Source organism: Leptopilina boulardi, unplaced genomic scaffold (genome assembly GCF_019393585.1).
Source record: "Leptopilina boulardi isolate dan_hultmark-lab unplaced genomic scaffold, ZJU_Lbou_2.1 LbouV2_123, whole genome shotgun sequence".
NCBI lineage: Eukaryota > Metazoa > Arthropoda > Insecta > Hymenoptera > Figitidae > Leptopilina > Leptopilina boulardi.
Window position 1 is genome coordinate 2558456 of NW_026137667.1, and position 18966 is coordinate 2577421.

The window sequence follows — 18966 nt, forward strand, 5'->3', positions numbered from 1 at the left end:
GTTGTTTGTTTCCGTTTTGCTAGGACGGTTTTCTGTGGGTAACGCATTGCACCTGTTCACTTGACTATATATATCTTAAAACGGAAAATATGAGCATATTATCTTGCTATGTCTAAGATAATATAATCAAAATCTTTCCTCGTGTTTAAAAAAAAAAATAACTTTTTTGCTTCACTGCATTTTTATAGCGACCATTCAATGTTAAAATAAAAAAAAAAACATGATTTTAAAAAGTAAAAAAATGTTTATCTATTATGAAAGAATTTAAAATATCAATAAATATTCCCATTTTGAACATCTTTCATAATTTTATAACTTTCCCACGGAAAATATTTTTTAAATTAAAAAATAATTTTTATTATATTATTTTAATATTACCGTTTTTAAATTCTTTCATAATTCTCTAAAGAATTAGTTAAATAATAAAATTATGAAATTGGATTATCAAATTATTTCAATTATCGTTTTTTTCAAATTTGAATCATTTTTTATAATCTATTACTTTTTCTTAAATTAAATAATAATAATTGATAAAATTGAAGCAAAAAAAAAAGGGTCAAAATTGAATCATTTGGATTAATTTTGATTTTTCGATTAATTAAGATAATTATACTTTCGGATAACTAAAAGAACATTATATAGTTTCAGGAACGGCTTTTTCAATCTAAAAATGGCTGATACAAGATTTCTGATAAAATAAACTTGTTGCTGCGTTGTGAGAACATAGAAAATTATAGAAGTGTATATAGTATAAAGAGGGGTAAGAAAAAAAAAATTAGAAAGTAAAAAATCAAACTAGGAGACATTCCAGAATCGAAGTTCTTGAAATAATGAGCGTGCATTGGAACACATCCTACGTGTAGCTTAACTATTCCTTACAGATTTCCTGCTTGATCTCGAAGCATGTCCTCCAGGCAATGCAGTCATTGCTCTCAAGAATTCTAGGTATTCATATACATATACTTATTACCTTCTAAACATCAGCAATAAATTGCATTCTAAGCCCATGTTCGAACCATAACATATTAAAAAATAAAATCTACATTAAACCGTGTGTTGACACTATAAATATTATTTAAATACCGGTGGGGGAGAAAATTACGTAAATTATGAAAATCGATTTTTTTTTCCCTATCAAAGTTATTCGATAATAGTAAAAAGAAATTTATATCAATAAAAATATTTTTAAAAAGTTAAAATTTCTTTTAACTATTTAAAATTTGAAAATTATAATTAATTCTAAATTATAATAATTTCTATGAAAAAAATATAGTACTAGTGCTCTTACTCTATAAATAAATCAAAATTTCGATTTCTGATATTTTTGCATATCATTTTCTAACCCAATAAAATTTCAATTTGAAAATAATTCCTTTTTTTTGACAATATTTATAATTTAATTATTTTTGCAATCGATTTAAATATAAATTTTATCTTAGAAGTTCATAAATATGTCGTTAGATAGAGCTCGTATTCGCAATTGTAAGAAGTTAAAGAGCGTGAAATACAAACGTTTGAAAGTATATTAACGTTAAAAACAACATTAGAAAAATTCATTTTTCAATTATTTCTAATAGTTCTCAATAGGTAAAAAAAATAAGCTAACTATAAAAAATAAATTTTTTTCCCAACAAAATTGTAGATTATAAAAAAAAAGTAAATATTAGCGCATAATAAAAATATAAAATTGCAATAAATTAATCAATACAAGCAAAAATTTGTAAGTGAATATTTTTCTTTTAATTGACTAGATTTTTAATTTGGAAAAAAATTAATTTTAAAAAACTTGCCAATTTTTAAGAGAAAAACTTGTTTCTCGAATGTTTAAATTAAAAAAGAAAAATTGTCAAAAAATAATTAAGTCTTCGGGAATATCCTTTCTCAATGAGACTCGCGTTCCCCTTCTATAAAAATTTCTTTCAATTTCTTGCCCCCCCCCCCCCCCCCTTCTCGAAACAAAACAATTCCATAGATAGGGTCTCTCGCCCCCTTTGTAAATAATTACCGCCACACTTTAATTAAATTGCTCTCAAGTAAAAGAAATTTCTTTTTAAGTCCCAAAGATGCCTCGCATGGTTTAAATAACAGTACTCTCACATTGGACGCATCGCGCTTGGTGAACGCCATCAAAACGTGTGGTACCGTTACCGGTTTTATACACGAGCAGAGTAAGAGCACTAGGCACTAGCATCACTAGCAGACAGTTCTCTTACCTCTGTATCAACAAGTTCATTTTGCTACCGATTCTTCTTCATCCAAGATTCATTCCACTCCTGGAAAGCGTTGATTTTTGTCGTTCGTGTGTATCTGTGTTCAATGTGAATGTGTTTGCGTTCACAGTGGTTCCTGCCACTTCCGAAACATTTACTCCTGCTCTACATGAAATACTCCTGGACATCGGTCAGTCATGAAGCGGATGGTCCACAGTTCACTTCCGTTAAAAAAAACTTCCTTTCCAACTGTGACTAAACACTTCTCGTAACCGTGAAACATATACTCGAATGTCAAGGTGAAATCGTCATTTAGTGTTACACAAACTCGTGTCGTGCAAATTTTCTTCTGGAATTTGGATCATGTTCTTCAAAAGGAACAATCTAGAAAGATCCGGTATGTTAATAAATAATATATTAATTATTATTATTTCAGTATATAATTTATATACTAATACAAATTGTAATTTTACTTTAATTTGCAAAAATCACATTTTTTTTTCATTATAATACAATTAAATTCTCATTACTATTTTTACATTGGTAATAATTTCAAAATAACTAAATTGACACACACACACAACTTTATGGTTATTTAAATAAATTAAAAAAAATATATTTATCAAAAATAGAAAAGGCCAGGTGATAAATAAATTATTATAATCTAAAACATTGTAAAGAAATTATAAATCAAGTAAACATGCGAAGATGCACACCTGAGTGAATAAATGTTCCAGGAAAAAAAAGAAAATATCAAACAATGGGTAAAACTGACGTATGTGCATTAGAAAAGAAGACCTAATAATTTTTTTTAAATAAAAAAAACTTGAAATATTATTCTTCACTGCTAAATAATTAATTTATCATTTAATATCATTTAAGTGATCAATTAAATTTCGATAATTCGATTAATTTTCAATCTAAAAAAATATTTGTAAAAAGGTTCAATAACCTGGAAAAATCGTTTTAAATTTGCAAAGAATAAAGATATGAAAATGTAAAATAAATAGAATCAACTCATTTTATATTTTATAGCGGCTATTTTTTTTATGTAAAAATTCCCAAAATAAAATAAGAAACAAAGTGCAAATATATTCAACCGATAACTCATAAATAAAAAATAAATTCTGTTCACACTTGATTGAAATAAATCTAAAAATTATCAAGTATTGTTACAAGTAAATAATAAACCTATTTAAAATAAATTTCTACAAATGTTGTTATGTTTTTTGTTTAATTAAGTATATATATAAAAATTCAAAAATAGCCTAAAATTAATTAATTTTAATTATTAACAATAAAAATAAATATATTAATTAATTCAATGTATATTTACCAAAAAATAAATTCAATTGGTATCCAATTTAGAGTAATTAAACGACTAAAGGAAAAATTTAAATAATGAAATTGAATTTAAATAGTGAAATTAATTAAGAATCCCCTTTGAATAAGACGTTTTGCTAAATAATTACTAATTAAAATGATAATTTGTTTAATACAATCAGTAAACCGTACATATATGATCAAAAAACGCTTACAAGGTATTATATAGATTAAAGTGTGAACATGCGCGCCTTTTAGAATGAACTTTTAAAAACGATTTTACTCATTAACGATATAAAAAGGAAAAGAGAAACGCGTTACGATTTTCATGCTTCGCATGGTCTTAATTTGACGGATAGTAATTTGAAACTGTATATTGCTTGTGAGATTATACAAAAGATGCATTTATGACGTTATTCAAGTTTCTGATATTCGATCAATTTAATTTAATCCGCATTATTACGTCTTCTTTTCTAGAGGAAAAAAAAAAATTACGTTCATAATTGTCAGAGTAATTATAAAGATTATTCTATTTCAAGTGAAAATTCAATTTCTTTTTTTCATCAAGAAAAAAATTGGAAAATTTTTTTAAAAATAAATTTGACAATTAATAAAAAGAAAAAAAAACGAATTTAAAAACTGAAAAAATAAGATGATTAAGATAAATATAAATAAACATGTTTGAAAATAATTAATTATTATATTATATTTTTATATATTATTATATTGTATCATTAGCATTAAATTAATTAGTACGTTTATTTTAATAATTTCTAAATTAGTAAGCTATATTTAAAAAATGTAAACTTTCATTGATTAATCAATTTGAAAAGAAATAGGACAACGTCAAATTAAATAAAATAAATTGATCACAAGGTTTTGAATATGGTCTTTTAAAAAAAATCAAATTAACAACAGTTATCTAATTAACAACGGTATTTTCTTTACGAAAGTAACTAAGTTTGTCTTTTTATGTATACGTAAATCAAAACCTTTAAAAATGCGTATTTTTATGTGTGTCTCTAACAGTTATTTCAATACATAAACGAACTTTGTTCATTGACCAAAGAAAGAGTTTAAACTGAAATATAAAAGAAAAAATTTTTTTTTTTTTAGATCTGACATAAAAAAAAGTTTTTTCTCTCAATATAAAAATTTAATTAAAATACTTAATATTAAATAATAATATAAATATATAATATAACAATGAGTTAAAAGGACTGAAGTCATTCAATAAATATTGTAACAAAAAAATGAATATTTTAATTAATTAATTAAATTTTTGACAAAAATGACTTTCAGTCCATTTAATGAAATTTCCATTCAATTTTTCATCATCTCCATTTTTACAGGAGGTGAGAAGCCGGAGAAATCGATATTAGCGGAAGTGTCTTATTTACCAAGAGTTCGATAGCCTGATCTCAGAAGCCACAAAAGATCCTCATTTTTTTTTCTTGAAAAAAAAAAAAAAATAAAACATCATCAGGATGTCGTGTTGTGACGATGGTTTCCGATTGGCTGAAGCACCTTCCGTGTGCTCAATGAAGAGCAAAGCTCAAATTGATGCTCTTTTCGATGAGTTAAGATCCATATGCAGTTCCACTAATGGAGGATGGTATCCAATAATTTCAACAGGAGTTGTTGATCACGATTCAGAAGATATCAGCTCCGAGGAACAGAGGAAGATCAACAATGCTGTTCAGGCTCGTATTGAGTCAATGTTCGCTTCTGTTGAGGCTGAAAGCGGAACACCTGGAGAATGTGCTGCTGCAATTTTACCGGTAAACTAAACGCCAGATGTTTTCTTCTTTAAAAGATTATTTTTTCGCTACATATCACGACCAGAGTAGGAAATGATGATGAGCAACAAGGGTCCTAATAGTTGTATATAAAATGATGATGATGATGATACCGCTATCCATCATTATAGTAGCCTCAGATTCCTCTCGCGCATCACACACACAAGTTTCTCTGAAATCAGACATATTTGTTAATTCCTCTCTCTTTCGTCTCAGAATCTCGTTTTCAATCGTGACGACAATCTCGTTATAAAGCTTGATCAACTTCTGTTTTTGGTCGAGAGATCATTACAAACAAGAAAAGCTGTTTGCAAAAGCAAAAGAATTTCTTCCTTATTCAGGAAGAGTTTTCTTTCAATTCAATTGTAATTTAGAAAAAATTATTTTCAAACATTAGATAACATTACACAAAGATGTGGAAAATTATAGAAAAAATGTTTCGTTATTAAATTACTGATTGAGAAATGAAAGTCAGGTAACAATTTTAATAAACAAAAAAAAAAAACCCCAAAGACCTTGATAAATACTTTCACTGATAATTAAAATTGGATCAGAAAGAAAACTTGTGGGTCATTTTGATTGCATATATAAGCGAAAGATACACGTTTCGTTCAAAAGGAAAATATTAAAATTTTTGACTTAATTAGATGGTGGACCAATGCAATCTTGTAACCGGTTATTCAGAAACAAAAAAAAAAAAAAAACAAAACGTTCCAAAAAAGTAATAAGGGGTTAAGAGGACATGGGAACCGGTCGAAAAGTGGCTCATAAAAAGCAGATCATTCTTTTCGTTTGAGTGAGAAATATCGTTTTGCTTTCAAATATTTACCCTTGAACGAATAAAGATAAGAAAAACAGAAAGTAATTGCACTAAAATCAATCAAGAAAATGACTTCACTGGTCATTGATAAATAAATAAAAAAATTTTTTTTGTAGATTAAGATATAAAAATTAAAAATTTGAAATTGATTTCAAGTTTTTTAATAACAATGGGTTATGAATGATTAACTATGTAAATTGCCATTTCCGGATAACTCGAGAATCTCATTGTCATCAGCAAATAGCGATGAAATTTCACTTATGCTAATTACACTGAAACATTTCACTTCCTCGGAAATTATTATTCCTTAAACGATCTAATAATAACGATTTCCATTATCAATTATTAAAATCCATTAAAGTCTTCACCATATTTATATTTTTGCTCAACAATTATTTTACAATTTCAAAAATCATGTTTCTCTTTACCTATTTCCTATTTCACAAAAGAAAATTATTTCAATATTATTTTCATATTTTAATTTTGTATTGACAAATTAATTTTTATAAGATTATCGTAAATAAAAGAAAATTGAGCTAAAAAACATTTTTGATTTAAATATCAAATGTATTTAAAAAAGGTTTTTAATTAAAATTTATTGAAATCAATTTTTATTAAATATACGGAATTCGTTTTCTCTCCACGAGGCATAATTATTAATCACTTTCTTCAGAGTTTTGATCTTGATCGTTTCAATCGCGAAATGAAAATTCCTACACTTGAAGTTGCAATGGAATGTTTTTTTTTGTTTATAAAATATGAAAGATGAAATATCATTTCGTTTCGTTTGTAACGCCACGTTAATTTCAGTATATAGGATGTTTGAATTTAGAATCGAGAGAATATCACGCATTACTGATCTCTCGAGACTGGTTCGTTTCGTAATTTGCAACGTTGAACTTGATTCAACGAGTTGGGTGCACAGACAAATCACGCGATCTGATTTTCACTAACTTCTATATAGTATAGGTACATTGTTCGTAAAATAGGTCGAAATTGCTTTTCATACTTTTTTTTCGATTACTTAATGTTTAATCAATCGTAATTAATCATTTTAATTAAATTATCAGAATTTTGTAATTCCTATATCGATTCTTTTGATAAATTAAATAATCAATTAAACTTCCATTAAAAATTTGATATCACGTCACAGATTAATTAGATTTTAATTAAAATTAATTTTTCCAAAAAATTGGAAAAATATTTTACAAAGAAAATAGTAGTTGTCGGAGAAAAAAGGTTTCCATCAAGCAATATTTATAAAAGTGAAGTTAAAAAAAAATAATTTAAAAAACATTTTGCAAAATGATATCAAGTTTTGATTTCTCTCAGGTGAATAATCTTTAAGTTCATTGCACTGAAGCCTTTAGGTACTTATTAGAACGGAATTTTACGTAATTTCCACCAAGTCCAAGACACGTTCTTCATGAGTTACAACATCCTGAGACTATAAAGTGAGAAATTTGTTTTTCTCACTTAAAAACTCTAAGTAAGCCGAGAGCTGTTAACGGGCTGCCAGAGGAGTTTTATTTATGCTGATGCTTTTTCGATGTCATAAAAAAAAAAACAAGATACGCGTAAATATTTTAATTTCAAGCAACGGTGAACTTCCCAATTATTTTTGAGCAAAATTCACATTTTTTTTTTAAATTCTCTAATCGCGAAATATTTTTTTTCTCAAACGCAACATAATAAATCTAGTCACGAAAAAGGAGGTCGTGAGCTAAATATACGTTCCAAACAATTAATTATAACTCAATTTTCAATAATGAAATTTCGAGTTTAAACTTGAAATAAATTATTTTAGTTGGAATAATTATTAAAATAATTAATAGAATAAAATATAAAAAAATTAACTTATATGTAATATATTTTTGTTACCTTTATTATTATTTTTTTTGTTGAATTTTCTTTTTTCTTGGCAATAAAATTGATGTTTTTTCTAATTTTTCATCAAGGTTAAATATTTGGGAGCAGCTCCAGTGGGTGGACGTGTGGCGAGTGTTCGTGGTCTTCAGGAACCACTTCGTCAACTATTGGAGCAAAAGAAAGAATCCACAAATGCTGAATTGGAAGTCTCACGTCGAGGATTAACATATCGAACAGTGGAGCATTATGAAAAAAATAATCCATTTCGAAGAATTGCCGTTTGGAGTGCTCTGAGGCTTCGTGCGAAAAAAACAACAAACGGTGGTGTTCATCATGCATTTATGCCGCTGGTCGGCGATGATTTAACATCATCCGGAGACGAGAGACACTCGGATCTTTATCGAACGATGCGTGGCCTAAATAGTCAGGTAGAAGGTTATCCGCCAATTTTTGCTGTTGTCATGAGACGACCAGGCGTTGCTCGTCTTCTCGAGTGTCACGCTTTTGCTTGTCAAGCCGAAGAGGATGCTATCGCAGCCGCTGCCACACTCTATCGGGCTCTCGTTGCTGATTTAGAAGCCAACAGGTAAGAAAAAAAAAATTTACAAATTTACATATTTCAAGTGTTAAATAAAAATAGAAAAAAATTTTACCACAGAAGAAGGCCACGGCAGACAAATGGCGTTGGTTGTGTTTCTCTTGCCTCGGTTATTTCGAGCGCACGGGATCTGAGTCCAGCGAGTAGAATTAAAAACATTCGTCGTTCACCACCACCATCGCGACCAATGGCTCCACATCCGGTTAGGCCACCAAGGGCAAAGAAGAGTTCCGTATCGAGTGCCACTGAAGAAGAGACAACGAAAAAATCCCCCGTAGTTGTTGAAAAAGTCCCACGACGAAAGAAGAGACTCACTGAAATTAATCCCGACGATATTTTAGAAGCAAGAAATCGAAAGTATTCATTATCAAAAAATTCCAATATAAAAAATGAAAAAAGACGCGATACCACAAAAGTTGAAATACAATTAAATGAAGAGCGTATGAATAATAAGAATAAAATTTACGGTACAAAGCAGACGCACACCGGTAAAATTATTGAAATTCCACGAGGTCAAGCTGACATTACGTATGACGATAATCGAAAATGTAATGAATACGAGAGATTTAATTTGAAAAATAAAAAAAAGAATTGCTGTCACGAGACAAATAATCAAAAGAAAATTAATGAGAACGAAAAAAATGAAGAAAATATATACGAAAAGAATCAGGGATTTTATGATCTTAATCGATCAGCTGCTAAGAATCGCGAGGAGAATTGTGACAGGGGTAAGAGAAAAAAAACAAAAAATCAAAAAAAAGAATTGAATTATAAATGTTATCATTTTTTTTTCAGGTAAATATAAAATTTCTTCCGAGATGAATAAAGCCCCGGAGAAGAAAGATTCAGAATGCAAAAGTCGAGAGAACTCTATTTACGAAAAAATGTCGAATAAAAGATCAAGTAGAGAGAAATTAAACGAGGAACACTTGAAGAACGCCGATAAGATCTACAGCCTAGGTCAGGAAGAAATCTACACACCCAGGAAGCCAGCAAGAACTGATATAAATCAAATGCAAACAAAATGCATTCCACAGCAAGAACATCGAAATCAAAAGGATAATGCATCCGAGGAAGATATCTACTCTTGTCGTCAGGCCAATAGAATTTCCACTCTCGATAAACCCATGAAGAAACAACTTCTTCAGGATCTTAGCACCAACATTCCACAATGTTGTCAGGTAATATATTAATTATAGAAAACAATAATATTTTGTTAATTTTTTTTTTTTTAATAGCGAACTAGACGTAGAAGTCGAGCCGGTAGTGAACCACCGTCGAGTAGATCCGAGGAGGCTTTAAAATGTCTACAAGAGACAAAATTAAAAAGATCACAAAGCGATATTGACGTGGATAAAGGAGATTTAATGACTCGTGTTGAATTGCCAAGGAGAGGGAGTTTCCTGAAAACGGGAAGTACAAGAAGACCAAATACAATAACGGGTGGAACACCGTTAGGATTTACGGAATTATTCGATGAATTTCGAAATCAGGAAGGATTAACAAGTGTCGATGACATTCTTGCAACTATTATCGGTAAAGGATTTAATATCAAATCAAGAGGTCCTTGGAAATGCAAATTAATAGCTATATCAAATTATTCTAATTCACTAAATGCAAATGAATCCAATTCTCGAATGCAAATTAACATTTTTTAAATTCAAATTTTTATCCTGTAATATCCTATTTGTCGATTTAGGAAAAAAATTTAATTTACTAAAATAGAAATTCGAATCTTTAAATAATTCAATTTAAATCAAAATTTTAAATTGTCTCTGCAATTACCTTATAATCATTTCCTCATATGCAGATAATTTGTGTCTGAAATCCGGTTCTCTTTCTTCCAATTATGACTTTCTTCTGATTCTCCAATTCGAATACCGCTATTTTTGATTGTTTTCCAAACATTGACATTTGTATATTTTCCTGGTTCGTTGAAAACCGGTTCATTGAAGTTACAAGTGCCTGAAAAATAAATCACTTTTGTTTATCCAAAACAAACTTCAGAATCCCGTTTTTAATTGACATTAAAAGAATTATTTTTTTCTTTTTGACAAATCTATGATAAATAGTTCTGAAAAATATTTTTAAAAACATGAATGACAAGAAATAATTGTGATAAATTATCGAATAACTATAAATTTTAGAAAAATTTGTATTTACCTTGTTAAATTTAGTTTTTTTTCTCCACAGATCCGGAGGGAATGTCTTTTAACGATTTGAAGCCATTATATAAAGAGTTCTTGTTAAAATTGGCATCAACCTTGACACAGGATGAATTGTATCAAAGGTCAGCGAGTATAATGAGAAGACGTCGTCGTCCCCAGAGGCGTCGATCAACAAGTCGACCTTCTCTCTTGGGTCGTGCGATCAGAAGGTCAGTTTCACGACTCAAAGGCGGTCCAATGGAATTTACATCTGTTATTTTTCCCGCACGAAAATTAAATGATAGCTTTGGTAGTAGTTCGTCTTGTGATGTCAGAAATAATCATAGAAATCGTGTTCTTGCCAGCAGGCTCGGCAAAAGAAGATCGTCCTGGCGAAAAAATAAAGGAGCAATTGGACAAACTACCTCCGAGGATAGCGATACTTGTATGTAAATATTTATATTTTTTTTTAACAAAAGAATTTAAAAATTTTCTTTAATCCAAATAAATATCAATATTCCAGGCAAGCGATGGAATCGTAATATTGGAGCAAATAGAAGTAGCAGCGGTTATGTGAGTTGCAGTGAATGTAGTTATGATTCAGAAACGTGTACCTGTATCTCGGCAGATAAATGCTATTGTTCTTTATCGCGAAAAGTTCCCGCTGAGCAGGCAGTTATTTGTTCTTGTGATACGGACAGTTGTTCAGAGAGTAACAAATGTTATTGTCCCAGTCGTCCTGATCAACCAACAATTTTGGAACAGCTCCGTCAACGAGGAATCGTTCCCTCAGAGAGTACCATCAGCCGTGGAGGAAGTTCCGATCGAGCAAAAACAGCCAGAACCAATAGAAGTATCGCTTCATCTCAGAGTCTTGAATTTCTCAAGGTAAAAAAGAAAAGAAATTTTAATAATAATATTTAAAAAATAATAATATAAAATAAATATAATTACAGGTTAGACCATCGCCAAATCGAGGAAGTTCGGATAATTTGGCACTTGATTATGATCTCTTTAGTCCAGGAAGAAAATCACAACACTCGTCAGACAGTGAAAAAGTATTGGTCGTCAGTGCAAGAGATCCACAGGGTCGTTTAGTTTACGTTGGTGGCACTGAAAGACATAAAAAATCAACAAAAACTTGTCAGGGTAAAGCAAGTTTACATCATGAGGCACTGTCAATTAAAAAAAGTGCAGAAATTGCCGCAATTTTTGGCGGTAATAACGGACGTCTGGGAAGAAAGACAAGTAATGCATCTAGCGTGAGAAGTTCCGTAAGTTTGGAAGCTGGATTAGGTTACTTACCTTAAAAAAATATACTTTTAATCGAATACGGGTATTTGATGCTCAATTTAATTTTAAATGATTAAAAAAATCAAAAACACATTCCAAAGGATCTTGGAAATAAATCCGTGTATGTTTAGAATAGTTCTCTTCTTTTAGAAAATACTAAAAAGTTTCCTATAATTCTGAAAAATTTAGAAAATTAATTAATTATATTCATATTTAATTTGCTACATTGAACCTGATATAGCGTAAATGTAAAGACAAGGGATAGTGCAATATAATGTAAAGTACGAAATATTTTTCATAAGAATTGAAAAAATTTGAATGATTATTAAAAAATTGATATTTACATTAGATTATTAAATTGTAGGTACACATTCTTTTATATTCAACTATTTATAAAATCTTGATCCATTTTATGGAATTTTTCTTTATATTCTTCTGGTACCTCAACGTCTTTTAAATTGTCTACTCCTATTTCTTCCTCCGTCCTGAAATTTAATATTATCATTAAGTAATTTGTTTATTATATTTCACTTTCAGTAAATTAAAAATTATATAAAAATAATAGAGAAACCTGATTAAAATATCTACGAGATTTTCACAAGCAAGTAAAATTGTTTTTTCCTGTTCCCATTTGTGATATTCCCGAAGAATTACATAAACATTCTTGTCTCTAAAATGCTCGCGTACTTTTTTTGTTGCACACAATTGTGTCAAAGTTTCGAGCAACATTAAGCTAAAAAGTAAAAAAATTATTTGATTACAAAAAAAAAAAAATATTACAAAAAATCATTTTAAAAAAAAATAAATATCAATTTATACCGAATATCAGGATCAGATTCACGTTGTTTGGTTTCTGGTAAATATTGCAAATCAATTGGCAATTTATTATTATCCTCATCGTCAAATTCCTCAGGTCCAGCAAGTGGTAAAAGTAGATTTGGCAAAATATCGATATCTGAACTCACAAACCAATCGTGATTTTCCAAATCAAAACAACAATTTCTCAATGTTCCAACAATACCACCTCTTCTTAATTCACTATCTGCATATTCTGTGAATGGAAGTAGCTTTTGAATCAAACATTCATTTCTGTCCGTTAAATATCTAAAGTGAAAAGAGATAATTGTAAATGAGGTACAAAAAATAACAAAATTAAAAAATAAAATTTTTGCTACTAAACAAACCTTCGCACCACTGGAGAATGACTTAAATTACTAAAAACTGGACCCAAATAATTTAAGACAGCACAATTTTTATCTCCCTGTTTACAAAATACGGAAACAATTGACTCCCACGTGTATCCACTTTTATCAATAAGATTTACAATTCTCTCAACAAATGTTGATGGTCTTGTCATATTTGACAAAATCATACAACAAGGATCTGCCAAATTAATATTTCTCTCCACGATGTATCTGAAATAAAAAATAAATATTTGAAAATTAAATTTACATATAAATTATAAACAATTTTCACAATTTATATTTCATAAAACAAAAAATATGTAATAAATAGAAATAAATAAAATTTTCCAAATCAAAAGAATAAAAATTAATTTAACTCACTTTAGACAAATTTGTAGTAAATTTGAATTTAATTTATCATCTGGTTTCGAAGATTCTGAAATTAATAAAAGAGCACTTGCTCCATTTTCATCAGCACTAATGTTTATCAATGACAGTGTTACTGCTTTTGCAATTATAATCGATTTATCTTGCAAAAGTATAATTAGTTTTTTCAAAATTTCAGGTAATTTTAAAAGCAATTCTCTTCCTTCTGCAGATCCTGTGACGCCTGTAAATAATTATAAATTTTCTTTAAAAATATTGACAATTTTTAGATTTAAAAATATAAATTTAATTATACATAAATTTTGAAACTTTAATTAATTTTTCAAAACTTCTGTAATTAAAATACACTATAAAATTAGTTGATTAATTATAAAACATTTATAAATAAAAAATAATAAAATTTATAAATTTATATTTTTTAAAAGACAAAATTATATAAAAAATAATAATTGATTATAACAAAATTAAATTAATATTATAACAAAAATAATAAATTAATACTAAAAAAAGGAATAGTTTGAAAATATTTATTTATATTAAATAATAAAGGTTATGTTTTACACTCACCAAGCACATGTTGAATTGTTGCATCTTTTATATCGGTTCTGGTTTCCGGATTAAGAAATTCTGATATTTCCTCAAGAGATTTTAATTGTTCCTCATCCATTATTATTGATAGTAATTAAAAACAATTTGTTTTTTTATTTATAAACTTCAAAATTAAAAGAAAAACAACCTAGTTTCTTACAAATTAAAAACAATTATTAATTAATGGAAAGAAAAAATTCTACATTACCTTTTAAAAAATTTGTCTTCAAAGTTCTCTGGTTCTCCGCGAGGTGAATATGTCAATAAAACGAACACGAGGTTAACCTCAAAAGTAATACGTTCTCTTTTTGATTTCACAAACAATTTTCGAAATTAAATTAGCAAACTTGATAATTTAAATATAAAAAAATACTATAAAATAAATTCTTATCAATCTCTAAAAATGACAGAAGCAGCGAAAGAAGAAAATAATGACATCAAAATTGTTATTCCACGAGGAAAACCAAAATCAGGACGAGTTTGGAAAGAACCAAGAAAAAGGTATAAAAATAAATTTTAAATTAATAAATCATTTAAATATAAAAATTAGATATTAAAGCGATAATTAATCAATAGTTTTGTGACTTTCAAATTACCTCTATTGTTTGTTTTGATTTTGTAAAGGTTTTCCTCTATTGTCAAAACAAAAGGCATTCGTCAATCATTTGAAAAGAAACAGAAATTAAGAGAAGATTTGAAACACATAAAAGAATTATCAAGAGAAAAGGTAGCGAAAATGAAGGAAGCAAAAGAATTAAAGAAACAAAGGAGAGTAGAAAATTTGAAACGAGCCGAAGAAAACAGAAAGAAGAGTGAAGTGGTCCAAGTTGTAAGTTATATAATTTAAATTTTAAATAGAAAAATTCCAATTAAACATTTATATGTAATTATTGAAAACTAAAAAACGGTCATTAATAATATTGTTTTCCTTTCAGATAACAAATACAGCGAAAATAAAGAGAATGAAGAAGAAGCAATTGAGAATGATCGAAAAGAGGGATACTCTCAAAATGAAATAAAATATTAATAGAATATTTTTTTGTAAATAGAGTAAGTATTTTTTTGTAAGAAGAAGATTTGTAATAAAATAACGAGAGCTGTCTGTTAATTTCGAGATCTAAAATTTTATACGTAAAAATAATTGTAATAGAAAATTTATTTATAAAATACGAAAACTTTCTTCACTTATTAAACATGTGCATAATAGCACTTTACTTTAACATAGTAAATATTTTATCTACATCTGTGTATAATATAAAAATAAAAATTTAATACTCTAATATTAATACTTATAGTTTTTAAACTTTAGTTCTTAATTTAAAAAAACATATATGCAAATCATTGAATTAATCAACTCATCGGATCCTGTCACGATGAGTTTAGAAAAAAACAAAACATCTATTGAACACTAAACGGGACAAAAAAAAAGATTCTACAATTAATTTACGAATATAACGAAAACAGAACGAGACAAAAACTTTAAGAACAATATTCACAAATGAAGACGCTCTTCTTCTTGTATTTTTTGCACTTGAACAAATTCCTTTAATTCCCCGGGAAGATTTACTCGCGCTGGTTTTCGCCACTTGAAATAAAATTATTTGTGAAAAGAGAGACTGTGATTAAATTTAAAAAAAAGGATAAATTCAAAAAAATGTTTTTTTACCATGCTTTTCACCCATTTTGGAAGATTACTAACTGTCGCGGTGCTTACAAATCTGCAATTTGCAAATTGCCCTCGTAAATTAAAGAAAATTAAAACAATTAAAAAAAAAAAATAACTTACCTTTCATCGACGACTAGAACTGCTCCCCAATCGTTTTTGTGTCTGATACATCGTCCGAGTGCTTGATTTAAGGCTCGAAACGCTTGAATTGAATACCAATCACCTCCACTGAGAAGTCCTTTCGTTTTATTTAGATCATTGTACATCATTTTCATATCAATCGCAGGATCTTTTCGAACAGCAAATGGAATTCCAACCTTGAAATTAATAATTTAAATAATAAAAAATTGAAAGATTGCATATTGAACTAATTGGTAAAATAAAAAATACAGTAAATTATTATATAAAGACTTTTTTTAAGAGAAATAAATAATGAAAAAGTTTTACTAACTGTTAAAACGCATCGTGCTTCATTATCACTAAAATCAATTCCTTCAGCAACTTTTCCTCGGAAAACGGCAAATAGAAGAGCGCCCGTGACTCCAAATTTATTTGGATTTGAAGTATCTTTTATAACTGTTCGAAACTCTGTCATTACTTCGTCTAATTCATTTCCATATCGTGGCTCAACAAGAATGTGTTTACTGTTTTCCAATTGTTGCCAAATTAAAGTATCCTTCCATCTTTCAATTTGAGAATTCATCATTTTATACGATGAGAAAAAACACAATACACCATGTGGGACTGATTGACATACTTGAACTAATAATCTTCCTAGTTCATCCTAAAAAATTATTTAATATTAATACAATAAATTAGTATAAATTGTAATTAAAAATATCTGGAAAAATATTAATTTTCCTTTACTAAAAAAAAAAAAATGGACGAGAAATTACCTTAAAATTGAATAAATTAGTGTTTTGATAATTTGCTTTGAGACCAATTCCGGTTGGTCCATGAGCAATTCCTCGAACATAAACCTGATCACTAGGTATTACATGATTAGCTTGAAGCATATTTGGAAATGTAGTTCCAAGTTCACTTTGAAAAGAATTGATAGGGGCGAGTGTGCCCGAAGCCAAAATAATAGATCTTGCCAAATCAGAGAGTGGTTTAAAAATTACTCCTGGATACATACATAATAATTTTAACATTCTTATTCGTTTTTTTATTGGTCGATTTGAACCTCGAACCCAAACATCGTCTTCAACCTGTTAAAATTTATATCATCTCATAAACATTTTTTCTCAAGTTGCACAAAATAAAATTAAAAATTGTGAAAAAAAATGTATAACTTACCGTAGTTTTATAATCGCGTACTTCACATTCCATAATACAAGCTTTGAAATCTTTAGAGAATCGTATAGAAGATATTTTTTCAATTACAAAAAGAAGATCTTCCAATAGTCTTTTTGTAAAAAGAGATATAATTATTGGTGGTGCTTTTTTCTGTTGCTCACGAATATTTTCTTTTGCATTGTTATATTCAATAATAACTTTCTTGGCAGCATTAATAAATAGATTCAACATTGGTCTTCCCAAACTATTGATCTCCAATAATTGCATTAACTCGTCACCTTTCCAATACGCACTGCACGATTCGTCACCACCATTCTATAATTAAAAAAAAAATACAGAATAATTTTTTTAAATGACTTTGAAATAATTTTTGCATAATAAGAATTTAAAAAATTACTTACAATCGGGGCAACAAGTTGCTTGGCAAGAAATTGGAGTACTGTTTGGCAGTAGTCATAAATTGTATTGTAAGTCGATTTTAAGATATCGTCATGCACTATTTTTTCAAGATTCATACATTCTTTAATGACTTCTTCTATTTCATCAGCACGAATTGTTTTACTTGCCACATCACGACATATATCTTCAATATTGTGAGCTTCATCGAGAATTATAATCTGATCTTTTAAATCCAATTGCATCTGTAATTAAATTAATAAATTAACAAAATGCAATAAAATACAATTTAAAAAATTATTTTTTAATTAAAAAAATATTTGTAATTTATCAAAAAAAAAAATTATATTATCATACCGTTTCTCTTATTTGAGGATCGATTATATAATTATAAGGACAGAATATTATTTCAGCTTCTAACATTAAATGTCTTGCTGAAAAATACGGACAGCAATTAATTTCTTTTCCCAATTCTACTAGATCTTCCACATCCCATGGTCCATTAATTCCTAAATTTCGTAATCTCACATTAGATCCCATATCGATTCTGTTTTTATCAGTGTAATAAGGACAGCCAAGTTTCTGTAAATATTAATATAACTCGTATTAGATAAATTAATGAATAATTAAAAAAATATATATTCGCAATATTTAGAAAAAAAATTACCTTCACTGGGTCCAGCAACTCATTGCAGAGTTGAGTTTTACTTTTTTTTACTGGATTTTGAATACAGGAGTGTTCTCTGCTACTTAAAATAGTCATACTAAAAAAAAAAATTACAAATTATTCATTGAAAAATAATTATTTCTGATTTGAAAAAAATATTCTGAACTAATTTTTAAATAGATTTTTAACTTTAGTCTTCTTTAATAATAAATTAATTGAATTCTTACGCCTTATCACGATATGCCGTTCTCTTAAGTTCTTTGATAATTTGTTCGATTTGTTTATGAGTTCTGGAGCCGTAATAAATTTTTGGAATTTTTGTCCTTGGCCTGAAAAAAAGCAAAACTGATTTACAAACTTCATCTGTTGAATCAAAAGAATAAAAAGATTGAACGGTTACTTTTTGGTATACTAAAAAAATTAGTTTAATTTGAACTTTATTATTAAATAAATATTTAATTGAACTAAATAAATTTTACTTGTTACAAATAAATATTTATTTAATCGAGTATTTATTTATTCTCGTTAATCGTTGTAGTAACGGATTATTATAATTATAAAATTAATTTTTTTAGTATAACTTCCTAAAAATCAATTTATATATTATACTTACGCCATATCGTCAAGTGCTTTATTAAGATTAATGAAGCCATCTTCAAAATCCAAATCACTTTCTTTTGTAATATCGTTGGAACAACCAGGTTCACCTATATTGAATTT

The 18966-nt window shown here is 28.0% G+C and overlaps 4 protein-coding genes and 1 long non-coding RNA gene across 8 annotated transcripts in view; 2 read left to right on the forward strand and 3 right to left on the reverse strand.

Moving 5' to 3' along the window:
- Positions 1-2213: 2213 nt before the first annotated feature.
- Positions 2214-12402, forward strand: LOC127289835 (uncharacterized). Of its 3 annotated transcripts, XM_051318057.1 has the most exons (10): positions 2214-2607; positions 4886-5314; positions 8111-8607; positions 8662-9347; positions 9415-9800; positions 9858-10155; positions 10813-10996; positions 11135-11211; positions 11290-11654; positions 11723-12402. In XM_051318057.1, exons 2-10 carry the CDS (start codon positions 5021-5023, stop codon positions 12074-12076), a joined length of 3141 nt encoding a protein of 1046 aa, XP_051174014.1. In that variant the 5' UTR covers positions 2214-2607; positions 4886-5020; the 3' UTR covers positions 12077-12402. The 3 variants fall into 3 exon arrangements, with proteins under 3 accessions (XP_051174014.1, XP_051173995.1, XP_051174003.1); XM_051318038.1 differs by having other exon boundaries at positions 10813-11211; XM_051318046.1 differs by having other exon boundaries at positions 8680-9347; positions 10813-11211.
- Positions 8827-10911, reverse strand: LOC127290103 (uncharacterized). The gene is made up of 3 exons (XR_007844254.1): positions 10783-10911; positions 10405-10584; positions 8827-8933 (listed from the first exon to the last, which is right to left on the reverse strand). It is a non-coding gene; the product is annotated as an uncharacterized LOC127290103 (long non-coding RNA).
- Positions 12349-14562, reverse strand: LOC127289979 (protein HGH1 homolog). Its single transcript, XM_051318316.1, has 7 exons — positions 14427-14562; positions 14198-14342; positions 13625-13853; positions 13244-13474; positions 12879-13163; positions 12631-12792; positions 12349-12544 (listed from the first exon to the last, which is right to left on the reverse strand). Exons 2-7 carry the CDS (start codon positions 14295-14297, stop codon positions 12442-12444), a joined length of 1110 nt encoding a protein of 369 aa, XP_051174273.1. The 5' UTR covers positions 14298-14342; positions 14427-14562; the 3' UTR covers positions 12349-12441.
- Positions 14563-14576: 14 nt separating this feature from the next.
- Positions 14577-15326, forward strand: LOC127290065 (coiled-coil domain-containing protein 86). Its single transcript, XM_051318454.1, has 3 exons — positions 14577-14719; positions 14843-15047; positions 15154-15326. The coding sequence occupies exons 1-3, from the start codon at positions 14622-14624 to the stop codon at positions 15235-15237; spliced, it is 387 nt and encodes a 128-aa protein (XP_051174411.1). The 5' UTR covers positions 14577-14621; the 3' UTR covers positions 15238-15326.
- Positions 15327-15596: 270 nt separating this feature from the next.
- LOC127289861 (Fanconi anemia group J protein homolog) overlaps positions 15597-18966 on the reverse strand; it is a 41239-nt gene continuing 37869 nt past the window's right edge. The window contains exons 6-16 of one of the 2 annotated variants that reach the window (XM_051318098.1): positions 18860-18953; positions 18474-18575; positions 18247-18343; positions 17937-18161; positions 17585-17824; positions 17184-17498; positions 16781-17095; positions 16336-16668; positions 16005-16201; positions 15885-15936; positions 15597-15803 (exon numbers count right to left, since the gene is read on the reverse strand). In XM_051318098.1, the coding sequence (XP_051174055.1) occupies positions 15711-15803; positions 15885-15936; positions 16005-16201; positions 16336-16668; positions 16781-17095; positions 17184-17498; positions 17585-17824; positions 17937-18161; positions 18247-18343; positions 18474-18575; positions 18860-18953 (2063 nt within the window). In that variant the 3' untranslated portion in view covers positions 15597-15710. Of the gene's footprint in view, positions 15804-15884; positions 15937-16004; positions 16202-16335; positions 16669-16780; positions 17099-17183; positions 17499-17584; positions 17825-17936; positions 18162-18246; positions 18344-18473; positions 18576-18859; positions 18954-18966 lie in introns of both variants that reach the window. The other variant, XM_051318090.1, reaches the window with a different exon arrangement.

Excerpts from the sequence above, each read along its gene's own strand:
- LOC127289835 (XM_051318038.1), top strand. The coding sequence starts at position 5,021 with ATGTCGTGTTGTGACGATGGTTTCCGATTGGCTGAAGCACCTTCCGTG. Across the intron at positions 8,608-8,661 it reads GCTGATTTAGAAGCCAACAG|AAAAAAATTTTACCACAGAA; the intron begins GTAAGAAAAAAA and ends AAATAAAAATAG. Across the intron at positions 9,348-9,414 it reads CGAGGAGAATTGTGACAGGG|GTAAATATAAAATTTCTTCC; the intron begins GTAAGAGAAAAA and ends TTTTTTTTTCAG.
- LOC127289979 (XM_051318316.1), bottom strand. The coding sequence starts at position 14,297 with ATGGATGAGGAACAATTAAAATCTCTTGAGGAAATATCAGAATTTCTT. Across the intron at positions 13,854-14,197 it reads AACAATTCAACATGTGCTTG|GCGTCACAGGATCTGCAGAA; the intron begins GTGAGTGTAAAA and ends AATTATTTACAG. Across the intron at positions 13,475-13,624 it reads TTACTACAAATTTGTCTAAA|ATACATCGTGGAGAGAAATA; the intron begins GTGAGTTAAATT and ends TTTTTATTTCAG.
- LOC127290065 (XM_051318454.1), top strand. The coding sequence starts at position 14,622 with ATGACAGAAGCAGCGAAAGAAGAAAATAATGACATCAAAATTGTTATT. Across the intron at positions 14,720-14,842 it reads TGGAAAGAACCAAGAAAAAG|GTTTTCCTCTATTGTCAAAA; the intron begins GTATAAAAATAA and ends GATTTTGTAAAG. Across the intron at positions 15,048-15,153 it reads AGAGTGAAGTGGTCCAAGTT|ATAACAAATACAGCGAAAAT; the intron begins GTAAGTTATATA and ends TTTTCCTTTCAG.